An 18,489-nucleotide genomic window follows, 5' to 3' on the forward strand; every position below is an offset into this window, starting at 1 on the left:
GTCTGCAAAACACAAGGGCCCAGTCTCTACATTTTATAGACATGTTAGACTTACGTCCATTAGCAAATCATGAAACAGCCACTGAGAAGAAGGAGAAAACGCATGTTATTTTCTTAAGTTCAATGTAGTAGCTAATAAACGTCATCACAGATAGAGTCACACAAATACAGAGCGTATAAAACCACTAAGACTCATTGATTGAACGCTTGTTTTTAGAAGGTGAAAATATGAGAGCAGGCAAATGCTTGTAATACAAAATACATTCTTTAATCTGTTTAAATCAATGTAAATACACAATGAGACATAACAGCACTGTTACAACAGGAACAAAGTAAGGACTAACCCAGGATATCAGACATTAAACAAATACACAACGTGGGCTCTGCGAAGAAGAAATGTGTTTTGAAAATAATTTAATAGAAATAGTTCTGCGTGGGGGTTTTCATATCTGTGGTAAAAACAAAGATTGAGGAAAATGGAACCACACCATGTTATTATGACACAGTAAGCTGAGAGTAAAACAAAAGGTTAAACGTCTTTATGCTACTTTATTCATGTCCCCGTCTGTTCCTTTTTACCAATATATACATGATATACAACTGCTTCTTAAATACATTTTGAAATTTTTGCACTTTATTTACAATATAAGAGCTTATTAGTTATTACTTTTATTCTAGCTAAAAGGTGGTGTGGAATTTTTAAAGAACGAAAGTATTATGATTCATAATGTCATCTGCACATTCACTGAACAGCACTGTAAACAACTTCCCTTGAAAATCAGAACCTATATAGCATTTCTGATAGAATAGTAAGAGTAAAATATGAACTACTGATCATATTTCTTAGGCAAATGCATTACTAGTGTGTGACTACCTTGAAAACATACTACTGTTCTTCTGTTTTGGTGTTATGTACACATAGGATCATTTTATTTTTTTTATACAAGCAAACTCAAAGTGCACTTTCAGAAGAGCAGATGTCGAAAATTTAGAAAAAAGCCAACTAAAAATGTTTGTTTTCACACAATTGTGACCCTGGACCACAAAACCAGTCATAAGGGTACATTTTTTGAAATTAGGATTTAGACGTCATTTGAAAGCTGAATAAATAAGCTTTCCATTGCTGCATGGTTTGTTAGGACAAAAATTTGGCAGAGATACAACTATTTGGAAATCTGAGGGTGAAGGTGCCAAAATAAAAAGTATAATAATATTATATAATATTATATAATTATAATCTAAATAAAGTTTAGATATATTTACGATAGAAAATTTACTTGGCATAAAAGAAAAACTGATAATTGACACATACAATGTATTTTAGGCTATTGCTGCAAATATACCCGTGCTGCTTAAGACTGGTTTTGTGGTCCAAGGTCAGAATTATTAGTGAACAAAATAACCTAGTTAATATTTTAGTGGTTATGCAGTGAAAAACTCATATGTGCATGAAATATGTTGTGGAAGAACAGAAACCGAATCAGAGCAAACTGACAGCACGGACATCCTGAAATAATGCCAGCGAAATCAGTGATAAATATGGCTTGTAAATCAAATGAAACTCCACAAGATAATCTTAAAAAGAGGCCCGGAGTGCTTCCTCAACAGCTACGGCTGAGCGTCCCGCCATATCGGTTCGTTCCCATCCCAAACCCACACATTCATCTGTATCTCACCCTTTCTTTATCACAGCTGTAAGTAAGTCCTGGAGAAAGGAGTCTTCGTCCTCCACTCCTCCCCCAGCGGGACGCAGGGGCCCCAAGGTGCGGCTTGTATTGCAGGGGCCCTCCCGTTTCAGATCCTCTGGCACACGTGCAGCCTGGACCTGGAGAAGGAGGTGGCGTCTTTCCACACCTTGCAGGCGAGTCCTTTGGCGCAGTCGCAGCGCTGGAAGATCTCCAGGCTGTGGGTGCCTTTCTTGCGCTGCTTGGTGCAGACTTCGCCCTGCCGCAGAACAGGCTTGCAGATTTTCGTCCAGAAGTGGCGGGCGCAGCAGTAGCCCTCCGAGCAGTCGGACGATCGCAGGCAAGGGTCGCCCTCGTGACCTGCAGGTGAAAGAAGGAGGCAATGACATTACTGTAACTCAAACAGAAATGCAGAACGCTAATGGCGTCATGGGTTTGATATCCACTTTGGATATCACTTTGGATAAAAGCGTCTGCCAGATGCTGAAATTCATAGAATCCTTAGAACTTAAGGCTAGTTACTTTGTAAACCAATATTTCTGGTTAAATGTTCCCTTTTTTCCCCGGGAATCTGGGAAGATTTCATCATTATTTTCTCATTTACATGAAATGTAATAGAGCCTCAAAAAAAAAAAGAAAATCTCATTAATTCACACTCATAGTGTTCTAATAGAACACAACATTTTTGAAGAATTATACATTTCTCAATATTTTGATTTTTTTGCACCCTCAGATTTCAGATTTTCAAATAGTGTCCTGTCCTAACAAACCATACATCAATGGAAAGCTTATTTATTCAGCTATCAGATATATAAATCTCAGTTTTCAGATGTATAAATCTCAAAAAATGTAAACTTATGATTGGTTTTGTGGTCCAGGGTGACATATATTTATTTAAATCAAAAAATTAAAAATTAAAAGGAATAATTTGAAAATAAAAATGCGTACTATTTTTTTTATTTATTTATTTATTTATTTTTTATATATATTTTTACCTGCATGTTATATGACAATTAACCGATATTATTAAATTTTTGAAATATTAGCATCAAATCTTAGAGGCTACTTTGACTAAATATTTTTGGTCTATATATTTATTTAAATAAAAAATGTAAAATTAAAAGAAATAATTAGAAAATAAAAATATGTACTAAATATATATATACTATATATTTTTTTTGTTTGTTTGTTTTGTTTTGTTAATTGGTCTATAAATTTATTTAAATCATAAAAGAGTAAAAATTAAATACATACTATATATATTTTTTAAATTGGTCTATATATTTATATAATCATAAAAGAGTAAAATTAAAATAAATTGAAAACAAAATAACTAAAAAGTTTTTCTTCTTGCATGTTATGCGACTATTAACTGGTATAAATAAATTATTTAAATTTTAGCATAAAATCTCAGAGGCTGCTTTAAGGAAATATTTTAGGTCTATATATTTATTTAAATCATAAAAAAGTAAAATTATAAGAAATAATTTGAAAATAAAAATACTTGCTAAAAAGTTTTTTTTTTTTACCTGCATGTTACGCAACCATTAACTAATGTCATTAAAATATTTAAAAATTAGCATAAAGTCTTTAGTGCATTTGAGTTTGCCCCAGGGCAACTATATATTAAATATAGTGAAAAAAATATCCTGGAAATATTCACAAAAAATGCTAGTTTGTTACATTTAAAGTCGACATGAAATGTCCATTTATATTTTTTATTTTTAAAAAGACTTTTTTGACCTTGTAATGCTTAATTAAAATACCATAACTCTATCTTCTGGTGAAATGTCAGACTTTTAGCTGATGAAGAACAGTATATTGGACTTCTCAAATCACTCCGTGTAAACCCTGCTGCTTTCTTCCATTCGACTCCAACATCTGCCATCTAATAAACAATCTACAGTTTTTCTTTTGTGTGTACGTCACCCTACCATAACTTTGTGACTATACAGTAAGTATCATCCCTACATCAGTCAATGAAACATTGTGTGTATGCAATGTCTCACGTACGCTACGTCTTCCTATCTCTCATGCAAATATTCTCCACAACGTTCAAATGAAATCAGAAAATAAAGTGCCACCATATACGTCACTGTTACCGATAGTCATCTACTTACAAACAAATGCAAAACAATTTTCCAGTGGTTGGTCTTCAATAGTACAGGCTGAAAATAGCATGGGTTATTTTTATGTTGTTGTTGTTGTTGTTGGGTTTTTTTTTTCTCCCAAAGGGAATGGTGTTGAAAAGAAATTTTGTATTAAATTACAAATTAGGTTTGGCGTTCTTAGCTGCACTTCAAAGTGAATATTTCAGATAAATGTCTTCTAGACATAACATGGCACTGTATGTTGTCTGTTGAGGTATTTTTGTAAATTGCCAGAAAACAAACCCTCATGTTGTTTTGGCTTTCTTATGAAATGCTAAAGCATTTTCTGCACTCAATTATACCAATTTCAATTGCATTACTCGGACTGTATACAGAAACAGTGTTGGGGACCCTAATTGGAGCAAATCATTTCCTGATATATTAAGAAATTTGGCCTAGAACCTGATATGCTTGGCTAATGGTCTGCTTACACTCTTCAAAGGGATAATTAGTGAAGCATATGTTTATTATGTACATAAATATTACCTAGTTGTGCAAGTTTCAACAATTCAACAATTCACCATGAAATCTTTTCCTGCCAAAGGCCTTTAAACACAAAATAGTAGGCTTCCTGTAACAAAACCACAGTTTCCTGTCTGGTTTTCTCAATGCAAGCCATGGACATTGGCTTCCTCCAGATTGGATTGACAAAAATATACTATTTATTTGTTTATTTATTTACTGATTGATTGATTGATTAATAAAAAAGAACATCCAACATTTAGTGTCCCTCAGATGGCTTTTGTCTAAATCTGGTGTGGTTTAATTTATGTTTGAGCGTGACTCTGCTGTCATGTTACTGAGGCGAGAATACGGAGGTGTGGGAACAGCACTGCATTGTGATCCTTCCTTCACCGGCCTCCTGCTGTGGTTAAATCTTCCAGATATACGAGCTGCGTGTAGTTACAGCCAAATTTGTGGCCCCGCCGTCCCCCTCAACACATGCACGTAACCACATCCAGTGAATCAACCCATTGCAGGCATAGTTCATAAGTGAGTAGGAAAATGAAACACTGTTCACTGACTGCCTCATGCATAAGGCACACAAAACTCCAAAATCACATGCTACAATCGCATTGCTCGAGATTATGTCACTTCCTGAACTCAAGGTACACAGTGAGCACCTTCGAGGAAAAAATGAGTCAATGGAAAGTGTGTCAGGTTAGTACAGAAGCCCTTTTCCACCACTGAATAAAAAATAAAAAAGATAATTGTGACTTTCTCTCACAATTCTAATATAAGAAATAAGCTTGCTAAATAGTTCTGACTTTTTTCTCAGAATTGATACAAACTCACAATTCTGACTTTTTCTCAGAATTGTAAGATATAAACTCACAATTGTAAGTTATAAAGTCAGAATTGTGAGATATAAACTTGCAATTCTGACAAATTAAGTTAGAATTGCGTGATATAAACTCGCAATTGCAAGTTATAAAGTCAGAACTGTGAGATATAAGCTCACAATTCTGAGAAAAAGTCAAAATTGCAAGATATAAATTCAATTCTGAGAAAAAAGTCAGAATTGCAAGTTTAATATGACTATTTATCAGAATTGCAAGATAGATATATAAGAAATAAAGTCGTAATTCTGAGAAATAATGTTAGAATCGTGAGATATAAACCCACAATTTTGACTTTTTTTCTCAGAATTGAGTTTATATCTCGTAATTCTAACTTGTTTTCTCAGAATTGTGAGATATAAACCTGCAATTCTGAGAAATTAAGTCAGAATTGTATGATATAAACTCGCAAATCTGAGAAATAAACGTGCTTTTTTCAGAATTGAGATATAAACTCGCAACTGTAAGTGATAAAGTCAGAATTGTGAGATATAAACTTGCAATTCTGACAAATTAAGTTAGAATTGCATGGTATAAACTCACAATTGCAAGTTATAAAGTCAGAACTGTGAGATATAAGCTCAGTTCTGAGAAAAAATTAAAATTGCAAGATATAAACTCAATTCTGAATCAAAAGTCAGAATTGCAATTTTAATATGACTATTTCTCAGAATTGTGAGATAGATATATATAAATATACAGAAATAAAGTTTGTAATTCTGAGAAATAAAGTCAAAATCACAAGATATAAACCCGCAATTTTTACTTTTTTCTCAGAATTGAGTTTATATCTCGTAATTCTAACTTGTTTTCTCAGAATTGTGAGATATAAACCCGAAATTGTAAGTTATAAAGTCAGAATTGTGAGATATAAACTCAATTCTGAGAAAAAAAGTCAGAATTGCAAGGCAAACTCGCAATTCTAACTTTTTTCTCAGGATTGAGAGTTTATATCTCACAATTCTGACTTTATAACCTGCAATTGTGAGTTATTAAGTCAGAAATGTGAGTCATAAAAGGTCACTTCCAGAATTGTTAGATAAAATGTTGTAAACTTTAAAAAAAAAATGTATTCAGAGGTGGAAACAGCTTCCAGGTTAGAGGTCTCATTATGCCAAAAAGTATTTTTCAAGTCCTAAATAGCTTTTCACAAACTGTGGTTCTCCATTTAGTCAGTTTCTCACCTTTAAGAGAGATCTTGGCATGAGCTTTGCCGTTCCTCCTCCAGCCTTTGTCCTTGTGGGAAAGCTTATTGTGCTCCTCCATAGGTGACTTGTGTGAGGAGAGGACGCGCTCTGAGATGGGGATGCAGATATCTAAAGAAAGACAGAGAAAAGGTCCATTTAAACTTTCGTTGAAATGAAGAAATTGTGAAACCATGTTTATCTGCGATCAATCCAGGAACGTACAGTTGCTGCAGCGATTGCCAGGACAGCACATGTTGTCTCTGTGGCAGCGCTTCTTTCTCCTTCGGCATGTGAGGCAGCGGGATGGGGCGTGCTGAGGACTGTGGCAGTACGTCCCAACTGTGCACTCTTTATCACTACTGCATGGATGCCCCTGAGAAAAGAATGAGAAAGACTGATCAGATCGGGTTTGTCTCCACCAAACCATGTTTTCAATAAAGATAAAATATTAGGAATTATGAGTGACATTTGAAATTTATTGGATCCCATATTTGAATTAGATTATTTCAACCATCATTTATCCTTGACACCAGCCATATTTTATTTTAATTTTTATGTGACCGCAGAAAATTCTGGATGAAACTACATGCAAAATAAGCAATTTGATTAAATGTGTTCTGCGCTTCCCATAATAAACTTCTCATGGTGGGAATGTGATGAAAATATTGCATTCTGCTACAGAATACTATTTTTTTCCACAATGCTGAGAACATTTATCGCTATCCCGACTGAGTATTATCCCACTTCTTAGATTGCTACTTACCAAATAAATGCACAAATTATTGATTAGACTGATTTCCATAAAGAGTAGACTGATTTGCAATGTTGCAACGGATGACGACCAATCAGGCTCGGAAAATAACAATGGCTTGTGGCAAAAACGCTACCAAAATGAACAAAAATGCCCCATTCAAGACAAAGGGCCCCTGCACTATTAAACAATAGTTTATGCTTCTTGCAATTAAAATGAAATGTGAAAATAAATGAAAAGTGCCAGTTTGCGAAATTACATTTGCATTCGCTCACACTGCATCAGATTGCTTTTACATGCTGTTTTGTGCAGCGTTAAGCCTTGTAGCCAGTGGTGAAAATGTACCAATCAGAAGGTGCTTAGAGTAGGCAGCTGTGAAAACGCACCAATCAGAAGTCACTTAGATTAGTCAGCATTGAAAACGAACCAATTAGAAGGTGCTTAGATTAGTCAGCAGTGAAAACGAACCAATCAGAGGCACTTAGATTAGTTAGCAGTAAAAACAAACCAATCAGAGGCACTTAGATTAGTCAGCTGTGAAAACGCACCAATCAGAAGCCACTTAGATTAGTCAGTAGTGAAAACGAACCAATTAGAAGGCGCTTCAAAACGCACCAATCAGAAGTCACTTAGATTAGTTAGTAGTGAAAACTAACCAATTAGAACGCGCTTAGATTAGTCAACAGTGAAAACGAACCAATCAGAGGCACTTAGATTAGTCAGATGTGAAAATGCACCAATCAGAAGTCACTTAGATTAGTCAGCAGTGAAAACGAACCAATTAGAAGGCGCTTAAATTAGTCAGCAGTGAAAACGAACCAATCAGAGGCACTTAGATTAGTCAGCTGTGAAAACGCACCAATCAGAAGCCACTTAGATTAGTCAGTAGTGAAAACGAACCAATTAGAAGGCGCTTAAATTAGTCAGCAGTGAAAACAAACCAATCAGAGGCACTTAGATTAATCAGCTGTGAAAATGCACCAATCAGAAGTCACTTAGATTAGTTAGTAGTGAAAACTAACCAATTAGAAGGCGCTTAAATTAGTCAGCAGTGAAAATGAACCAATCAGAGGCACTTAGATTAGTCAGCTGTGAAAACGCACCAATCAGAAGCCACTTAGATTAGTCAGTAGTGAAAACCAACCAATTAGAAGGCGCTTAAATTAGTCAGCAGTGAAAACGAACCAATCAGAGGCACTTAGATTAGTCAGCTGTGAAAACGCACCAATCAGAAGCCACTTAGATTAGTCAGTAGTGAAAACGAACCAATTAGAAGGCGCTTAAATTAGTTAGCAGTGAAAATGAACCAATCAGAGGCACTTAGATTAGTCAGCTGTGAAAACGCACCAATCAGAAGTCACTTAGATTAGTCAGCAGTGAAAACTAACCAATTAGAAGGTGCTTAGATTAGTTAGCAGTGAAAATGCACCAATCAGAAGTCACTTAGATTAGTCAGCAGTGAAAATGCAACAATCAGAACCCACTTATATTAGTCAGTGCTGAAAAAGCGTTAATCAGAAGCCACTTAGATTAGTCAGCAGTGAAAAGGCACCAATCAGAAGCCACTTAGATTAGTCAGTGCTGAAAACGCAAGTCAGACGTCACTTAGATTAGTCAGCAGTGAAAATGCACCAATCAGAACCCGCATATATTAGTCAGTGGTGAAAAAGTCAGTGGAGAATGCACTTTGATTAGTTAGCAGTAAAAATGATACAATCAGAAGGTGCTTAGATTAGTCAGCGGTGAAAACGCACCAATCAGAAAGCGCTTAGATTAGTCAGCAGCCAATCAGAGGTGTTTAGATTAGTCAGCAGTGAAAACACACCAAACAGAACCCACTTATATTACTCAGCAGTGAAAACGCACCAATCAGAACCCACTTATATTACTCAGCAGTGAAAACGCACCAATCAGAACCCACTTATATTACTCAGCAGTGAAAACGCACCAATCAGAACCCACTTATATTACTCAGTGGTGAAAACGCACCAATCAGAACCCACTTATATTACTCAGCAGTGAAAACGCACCAATCAGAACCCACTTAAATTACTCAGCAGTGAAAACGCACCAATCAGAACCCACTTATATTACTCAGCAGTGAAAACGCACCAATCAGAACCCACTTATATTACTCAGCGGTGAAAACGCACCAATCAGAACCCACTTATATTACTCAGTGGTGAAAACGCACCAATCAAAACCCACTCATATTACTCAGCAGTGAAAACGCGCCAATCAGAACCCACTTATATTACTCAGCAGTGAAAACGCGCCAATCAGAACCCACTTATATTACTCAGCAGTGAAAACGCACCAATCAGAACCCACTTATATTACTCAGCAGTGAAAACGCACCAATCAAAACCCACTTATATTACTCAGCGGTGAAAACGCACCAATCAAAACCCACTTATATTACTCAGCAGTGAAAACGCGCCAATCAGAACCCACTTATATTACTCAGCAGTGAAAACGCGCCAATCAGAACCCACTTATATTACTCAGCAGTGAAAACGCACCAATCAGAACCCACTTATATTACTCAGCAGTGAAAACGCACCAATCAAAACCCACTTATATTACTCAGTGGTGAAAACGCACCAATCAAAACCCACTTATATTACTCAGCAGTGAAAACGCACCAATCAGAACCCACTTATATTACTCAGCAGTGAAAACGCGCCAATCAGAACCCACTTATATTACTCAGCAGTGAAAACGCGCCAATCAGAACCCACTTATATTACTCAGCAGTGAAAACGCGCCAATCAGAACCCACTTATATTACTCAGCAGTGAAAACGCACCAATCAGAACCCACTTATATTACTCAGTGGTGAAAACGCACCAATCAGAACCCACTTATATTACTCAGCAGTGAAAACGCACCAATCAAAACCCACTTATATTACTCAGTGGTGAACATGCACCAATCAGAACCCACTTATATTACTCAGCAGTGAAAACGCACCAATCAGAACCCACTTATATTACTCAGCAGTGAAAACGCGCCAATCAGAACCCACTTATATTACTCAGCAGTGAAAACGCACCAATCAAAACCCACTTATATTACTCAGTGGTGAACATGCACCAATCAGAAGCCGCTTAGATTAGTCAGCAAGTGCCAATTAGAGGCACTGGAGTCAAATCCCGGAGCTGTTGTTGAGTGCACATGTTCGCAAATTTCCTCATCATAAACAAAACAGTGCAGATACAATGTAAATAAAATATTAATTTCATAGCTTCAGTGATTATAACAGGACTTTTTGCATAACATGCTAAACTTGGCTAATGTCATGGACCCACATGTTTGTCTATGAAGCCATAATCTGACATGCCCAAAAATGAAACAATTTTTTTTTCTGTATGGATATTAATAATCATTATTACAATATAAGATTATATATAGAGAACAATAATCTACAATAATGTTATTTGTCATAATATTGTGTTTTATATGAGCTCCTGATTTTTGCATGTATAATTTAGCAACAATTTTAAACAGTCTATAGTTATTGACAACAGTTTAATATAATTTGAGTTTATATCATGGAATTCTGTGTAAAAAAAATTCTGAAAGCCAGAATTATGAGAAATAAGTCATAACTGTGAGGTAAAAAAAGTCATAATTACTTATTTTTTAATTCTGTGGCATAAACAGACTTCTGTAAAAAAGAGACCAGAATGCAGCACATTTTGTATTACAATTTCATTAACAGTACATAATGAACATAATGACACTGACAAATTGTCTAATGTGTGCTTTATATTTGTATACCTTTGAGTTTCAAGTCAAGCCCTGCAATCAAAATAAGCAAACCAGACCTTAAGCACCTTAATATAAGGTTAAATTACCCCAAAGTAAGATAAAACTGATAGTTGTAACTGAGCTTGACAATGTTATACAAATCACAGACTCCAGAACAGAAAGCAGCTAGTGAAGATTTAGCAAGGGAAATGCGTTACATCACCCGTAACAATCTGCAGTTTAGCGTCAAATGCAAAACATGTGTTCTGACAAGGGGAGAAGAATATCTCAATATCTAATAAGAAAAGAAACGAGTCTGTTATGTAGATTGACGGACCTTAGAGCGATATTCCTTTCTTATGCAAGTAACATTGAAAACACATGATGAAACCAGGCCAAACCACCAACGATACATTCATGAAACGAATAAGGAACGGATGAGGCTCATAAAAATGTTTAAATACTAAGAAGTTGCTGACCTCAAAAATTCAGTGTTCATGACTGAGTACATTACATTAGCAGATGAATGAAGCATGTAAGACAATTCCACTCAGACATCATAAAAAATCAGTACGTTTTCCATCCTCTCGTTCGTTTCAGCTGTATGATGTGCTTAGACGTGAAACGTTGTCGCCTTTCAGGCTAAATCATGTCAGCCTAAAGATACAAAGTGAAAGAGACACATTGAATTTCGATTCCAGAGCTTCGAGTGTCACCCGCATTTCTCCATAGCATCGCATAAAGCGCCAGAGCCAATGCAGACACAAAATCGCGTCTGCACACAATCTGGCAACGCCATCACATCAGGATTTTAATGACCCGGCCAACGCTTGGATACGACTCGTTGATCCTCATCCCTCATTGACTCCACAGTCTGTTTTTATTCCTCCCATACAGTACATTCATGTGTGAGATAAGTGTCACGATGATAAGCTCAGAGACAGACGGTGATGAGGGATGCCCACTGGCCCCTGTGTCACCGCTCTCATGCTAGCAAAAAAAGGCGGACTTTGAAGACTAAACGTGCCATGCCTTTGAAAACCGTCTGCCTATCTGTATTCTCCCTCATGCTTTCAAAAAACATTTAAGGATTGATATCAGGTAATACCCAAACTACGTCAAGTCTTATCTTGTTAGTAGCGACAGATAAGCATGCCGTACTTTAGCAGGCAGATTTGTAAACTGTCTGAAATATTAAGGCATTAAAATGTAATATTTTATATCAGTTTATAATAAAAATATATTTTTTATTTAAACTGAATTATATTCATAATATATTTTTATTACAAAATAAAATGTTAAATAAAATAAATTTTTTAAATACTATTAAAATACAATGGATTTAGCATATTTCCTTTGTATTTACTTTAGCAAGTATTAAAATGTAATTTTATATCACATAATGTTTACACCATTTTTATCAGCTTATATAAAAAATCGTATTTTTTTATTATTTATTTAATATATTTTTTAGAATATAATATATTAAATATATAATATTAAATTTAAAAATACAGTTATATATATATAATTGTATTTATAATATATTTTTATTACAAAATAAAACATTTAAAAATACAATTAAAATACAATGGATTTAGCATTGTTATTTTTCAAATTATTTATTTAATATATTTTTAGAATATAATATATTAAATATAAAAATACATATTTTCCATTTTATATATATATATAATTTTTTTATTATTTATATAATTATATATATATATATATATATATATATATATATATATATATATATATATATATATAATTATGTTCACTATACATTTTATTAGAAAATAAAATATTAAATGATATAAAAATTAAAATACAATAGATATTTAGCATTTTTCATTTTTTCATATATATATATATATATATTCATATATATTTGTAATATATATGTATATATATATATATATATATTACAAAATAAAATATGAAAGAATATAATTTGTAATATGAAATAAATATGACATACTATAAAAAAATGTTTTAATATACTTATTGTTATTTATACGCACACACACATAATTATGTTTACCATACTATATACTATTTTCATTAGAAAAAATATACAAATATAACGATTAAAAATAGATAATAAGAAAAATAAGAAAAAAATATTTTAAACTGCTATATACTAAAAAATTTGCTCTTCTCTGTAAAAAAAAAAAAAAAACATGATAAAAACGTACAATTCTCCCAGCTACATTTGAGCCTAAAGTAGATATTGTACACTACAGCTTACAATAGAAACATCTTTCATTTTAATTATACTGCAACAGATACAAATCTTTTTTTTCCAGCTACCTTTGAACCTAAAGTAGATATTGTACACTACAGCTTACAAAAGAAACATCTTCAGTCTAATTTCCGTCTACAACTATAGGATTGCAAGGCTTTCTTTGAACCCGCGTCTAAGTTCATCTACACAACAGACTCAGACAAACCTGAATAGGGTTTTCACACATAAAACCGTGTCTCACACATATGTTCCTCTAGGGCCCCGGGGCCCGGCTTAACTTGACCTTGCAAAAGCAAAGCTGACATCTGACACCATGAATGGTGTTAGTGAATTGAGAGGGTTTTCAAGAGTAAAATAAACTATGTCACTGAACAAACAAACCTTATCCGCCCTCAAAGGGCATGGCCCTATGGCTATCAGATTGCATAGGAAAGCTGCGCACTCTCCCACTGTTTAAAGCACAACTTGAAGGCTAATCTCACCAGAATGAAAAAACATCTGTAACAAACCCTTAAAGGCACTACTGATACAAACAATGGGAATATGAGTTCATAAATAGTCTAGACAACAAAAAAACACCACTTAGTACTCTATTTCACTTCCCAACAAAGATTTTATTGATAGTACAACAAAATGACCTTGTTGGTTTATCTATGTATTTTATCATTGTCGTGCTGCCTCTGAGAATTATCGGAAATGTTGTGTTGTTGCAAGAATATTATTTTATAAACCAGCAAAATCTCTACTAAGAAAATTCAGTCAAACCAGCCTAAGCTAGTTTTCTGATCTTAGCTGTTTTAGCTGAATTAGTTGGACTCTCAAACTAACTGAAAACTAGCTGAAAAGTTACCAAAACTCCTCTAAAAAAGCCAACAGACCATCGTGATCAGGTTGGGAGACCAGAAACCCATCTGAAGTTGGTTAAAGTATGTTTTTAAGCAGAGATAAGTACTATTTTAAGTCAACAGCAATAATTAAAAAAAAACACACACACACACACACACACACACACACACACACACACACACACACACACACACACACACACACACACACACACACACACACACACACACACACACACACAATTTATTAAATATATATATTCGTTTTATTCTTTTTCCAATTATTTTATTGTTTTTATTTCTTTTTTTTTCAGTTTTTCCACTTTTATATATATATATATACACACACACACACACACACACACACACACACACACAGATATATACATACAATTTTTATTAAATATATGTATATTAATTTTATTCTTTATTTATTTCTTTTTCCTGTTTTTTTCACTTTATTACACACACATACATACATACATACATACATATATATATATACACACACACACACACACACATACTATTTTTTATTAAATATATATATAATTTAAATCTTTTTTTATCCTATTATTCTTTTTTTATTCTTTTTTTTCAGTTTTTTTTACTTTTAGTATACACACACACACACACACACACACACACACATATATATATATACTGTATATACACACACTATATTTTTAATATATAAATGAATTATATTTTTTTCTATTCTTTCTTTCTTTTTATTTCTATTTTTTCAGCATTTTTTATTTCATTTTACTTTTTCATTTTTATTAGTAAATTTTTCTATTATTTTATTATTTTTATTTCTATTTTTTCAGCTTTTTTAGTTTTTCAATTTTATTACTATATATATATATATATATATATTTGTGTGTGTGTGTGTGTATATATATATATATATATATATATGCATATACATACACACATACACACACACTCACACACTCATTTATTTAATATATGTATATATTGTATATTTTCTTGTTTTTTTAGTTTTTCATTTTTATTAGTTGTTCTATACAGTTTTTATTACAAAAATATTTTAGTTTTGTTTATCAACTAAATAAAACTGAGAAATGTTTTTTATATTTTAAATCAGTTAACATTTATTTTATTTCAATTAACTTTATTTAACATAACATGCTTCTAATTTTAGTTAATTCTAACAACCCTGGTTTGTGTCACATGGGTACTTTTCAATGAGCATGGCTAATTGGACGCTAAGCGTTACATCCATGGAATTCTGGGAATGCTACAAAGATGCAATATCATGCCTTACCACTTTAAATCATGGTCAGAAACCCATGCTGATTATACCTTCTAGGCTGTCTTGTTCCTTAAATGAAGTCAATCCAGATGATTAGCCTGGTTAGCGCTAAAAAGCCGCCACACCTCTGCCTGTTTTATTTCACCCTCTCAGCTCGTTAGCATCACTAAACAGTCACTTAACCTCAGAGGGAGCAGGAGAGGGCAACCCACCTCGCCTCTTTACAAGCCAGACCCAAACAATCCCCCGCCCCGGCCCTACTCGTTAACGGAACCTCAGCGGCAAATTAAATAAGAGGAAAAGTTAAAAGTCCCAAAGCTGCGGCACTGATGTGAAACAGCTCTCGTGTTCCTGTGGAATACTAGCCTCTTCCCCTCTAGTCGAGAGGTTAATGTGGTGAACGAGTCCTGCCAATCCCAATATCCCTCTTTTCGGGTTGCCCACAACTGGAAACCACCATTAACTCCCCCCCTTGAACATTTACTCTAATCGTCTAGAGTGACTGACTTTGGTTTGTTTCAAATGTAGGTTTATTTTATTTGTGGACAACATCTGACACGAGTTTCGCCGTCAAAGAGTTAGACACATTTAAATTAAGTTGTAGCTACTAATAAAACTCCGACATCGTGGCTGCGGGCCAGCTTTGCTTATAGCATGAAACGGCAAACCGAATTCTGCTTGTCCCCTTTAGGACGGATGTATGAAACTGGGTGGCCGTTTCTCTTGCCTGCCTAATTTGCAGCAGTTGGGAGAACGCCAGTGTGGGAGATTTATTGGGAGCTTGTGTTATAATCTTCACCATATCCTTGAGAGTTAGAGGACTTGAGAGGAAACATTTCAGCAGCTGTGTAATGACATATAAAAATGTAAAGCATTCTTCAGACAGCTCAACCAGATGGGAGAGAAAAATGCAGGGAAAGTGACTACAAGGACATAATGGTAAATTAACTCCAGGCACACTTCTGGGTGCCATCATTAACTTTTTAAAAGATATTCAGTGCTTATATCATTTGCACTATATTGGCTAAGGAGCCTAATAGGGCTTATCATGTCATTTGCATTGCCATTTAAAAACTGAAACCATATTATTTTCTATGCTAAATAAGTCTTGGTATCAAAATGCTACTTTGCATCCACCTGACTCGAGATGGTGCTATAATAAGCTTATTTACATTTTTGTGAACATCTCCGAAACTGCAGGGGGTAGAATAATTTTTTTTCTTCTTTTGACTTTTTTTTTTAAATGTTTTTGTTGTTCAACATTTCTATCTGTAAAATGTTTGTGCCATTTTAAATTCTATTTCTCAAACTTTTCCTAAAGTGTTAGCCCAATCTACACTAATGTTATGTAGCAACATCTTGAAACAAACAGATCTGCTACTGTTGGTTATTTCCGTTTTTGTAAATTATTGCTGCTGAAAAGCTAGTGCTGAAACTATATATATGCCGATATGCTTCTGCAAGTATTTAAGACATACTGCTGCTGGACAAGTAGCATATATAATAACCCGTAGCAGGTGGAGCTGGGGAGGTGGAGGGTTTCAGAGGAACTCTGAAAGCACATTGCGAAATGCTCTATTTAATGCTAACCATCTAGAGTTTCATTACAAAACTTGGCATTTAAATTAGAGCTTTTTGCCAAAATGTGGCACAACCCAAAGTCCAAAGTTAACAAAACTGATCTCCTAATAATACTTGATCTCCTGACAAAAACGTACCTGTGGGAACTTTTTTTACAAGACACGAAATATGTACCAATAAATCTATATCACTGCAGTTTCCAACAGAAATGAACACAGCGAGCACTTGTAATCGTTTTCATACACAGTTATTATCACAGCTCCATGTTTCACTTTCCAAATGTAACAAGCTTGCTCGGTGGCTCAGTCGTCATGGAATTGGACTTAGGATGCAGAATTCCTTGGGTATGAATCCCGTCAAAAGCATGACTCACAATGAAAAAGCTGAAAGATGAGAGATCGAAAAACAAGCTAAAATGGCATGCTTGCGATTGCATTTTTATGTAACATTCACTTTTGTTCATACTATCGGGTAGGTGTAGCGCAGATGGTACGTTATTTTAAAACGTTACAGAGCATTAGAGTTATAGCAGCACTCAACTAACATTTTAAGTCAGAACTGCTGTGACACGAACAAAACCAATGTCACATAAAACATACCATATGTACGTTCATCTGTTTTGGGGGGGGGGGGAATCAAACACTTAGAGCCACTCTGGACATTTCACATCATATATGTCACAAAGTGTACATGGCGGTACGTATTTCGCATCTTGAAAAAGTTCCCACAGATACGTTTTTGACAAAAAAAAAAAAAAAAAAAAAAAAAATCTACAAAAATGGCTACTAACAATCAATGCTCATGCCTGCTCATCATGGAATCATGTACATGCTATACAAAATCAAGATGCCTATTTGCATTTCAAATGTTACTAATATAAAATGGACCTAGAACTAAAGAAATTTCTCAAAGCTAAAGCTGCAATCAAGAAATTTGCCACCACAGCCCTGCATCCACATGACCTGTTCTTTCAAATCTGGTATTAAATTGAATACACTGTCACTGTAAACTATTGTACCTACAAATGATGTGTTGTCTGTGCTGATTTAGGGTGGCACAAAAGAGCTATGGACAATATAACTGATTTAACCATATGTTTACATCATTTACACACATCTACAATTTTGTTTGTTCCATCTATATAAATTACTACATAACACACTACATAATCTTAAAGTAAAATACACTATTCTTCAGAAAACAAACAGCTTAAACCAGTCTAAACTGGGTTTATACACCCAAAGTCTTTGCTGGTCTCATCAACCTGGTCAAGCAGGTTTGGTTGGTTTTAGATGAGTTTTGGGCACTTTGGGGCACCTTAAATGACCTAAGACTAGCAGAACAAGTTTCTAGCAAGGTATAACATTTCCAGAGTTATCTTTAATTAATATAATTTAATGTCCTAAGCAATTCTGTCAGATTTAGAGAGCGCCCCAGGTATAGAAAGTTGGGATCTGTCCACAATATCTGCAACATCTGCAACAGGAAACTTCCAAATGAGACAACAGTCGCTCTGTTAGCAATCTACAAAGTTGTTAGCAATCTACATTTGGATAAGCAGCTAAATGTAGCATGACATTTAACTAATATTGGACTGTAGTGGTTTCCACATGTATGGCAGAGGTCTGATCATCCAGACCACCTGCGTTTATGGAGATGGTAAAGTGG

At 34.4% G+C, this 18,489-nt stretch overlaps 1 protein-coding gene across 2 annotated transcripts in view; it reads right to left on the reverse strand.

Annotated features, from left to right (window-relative positions):
- Window positions 1-251: 251 nt before the first annotated feature.
- dkk2 (dickkopf WNT signaling pathway inhibitor 2) overlaps window positions 252-18,489 on the reverse strand; it is a 19,698-nt gene continuing 1,460 nt past the window's right edge. The window contains exons 2-5 of one of the 2 annotated variants that reach the window (XR_012355737.1): window positions 6,584-6,734; window positions 6,359-6,490; window positions 1,306-2,044; window positions 252-1,275 (exon numbers count right to left, since the gene is read on the reverse strand). Coding sequence is in view for 1 of the 2 variants with exons in the window: in XM_073842983.1 (XP_073699084.1) it covers window positions 1,794-2,044; window positions 6,359-6,490; window positions 6,584-6,734 (534 nt within the window). In the remaining variant the exon portion in view is untranslated. Of the gene's footprint in view, window positions 2,045-6,358; window positions 6,491-6,583; window positions 6,735-18,489 lie in introns of both variants that reach the window. The other variant, XM_073842983.1, reaches the window with a different exon arrangement.

Source organism: Garra rufa, chromosome 6 (genome assembly GCF_049309525.1).
Source record: "Garra rufa chromosome 6, GarRuf1.0, whole genome shotgun sequence".
Taxonomy (NCBI): Eukaryota; Metazoa; Chordata; class Actinopteri; order Cypriniformes; family Cyprinidae; genus Garra; species Garra rufa.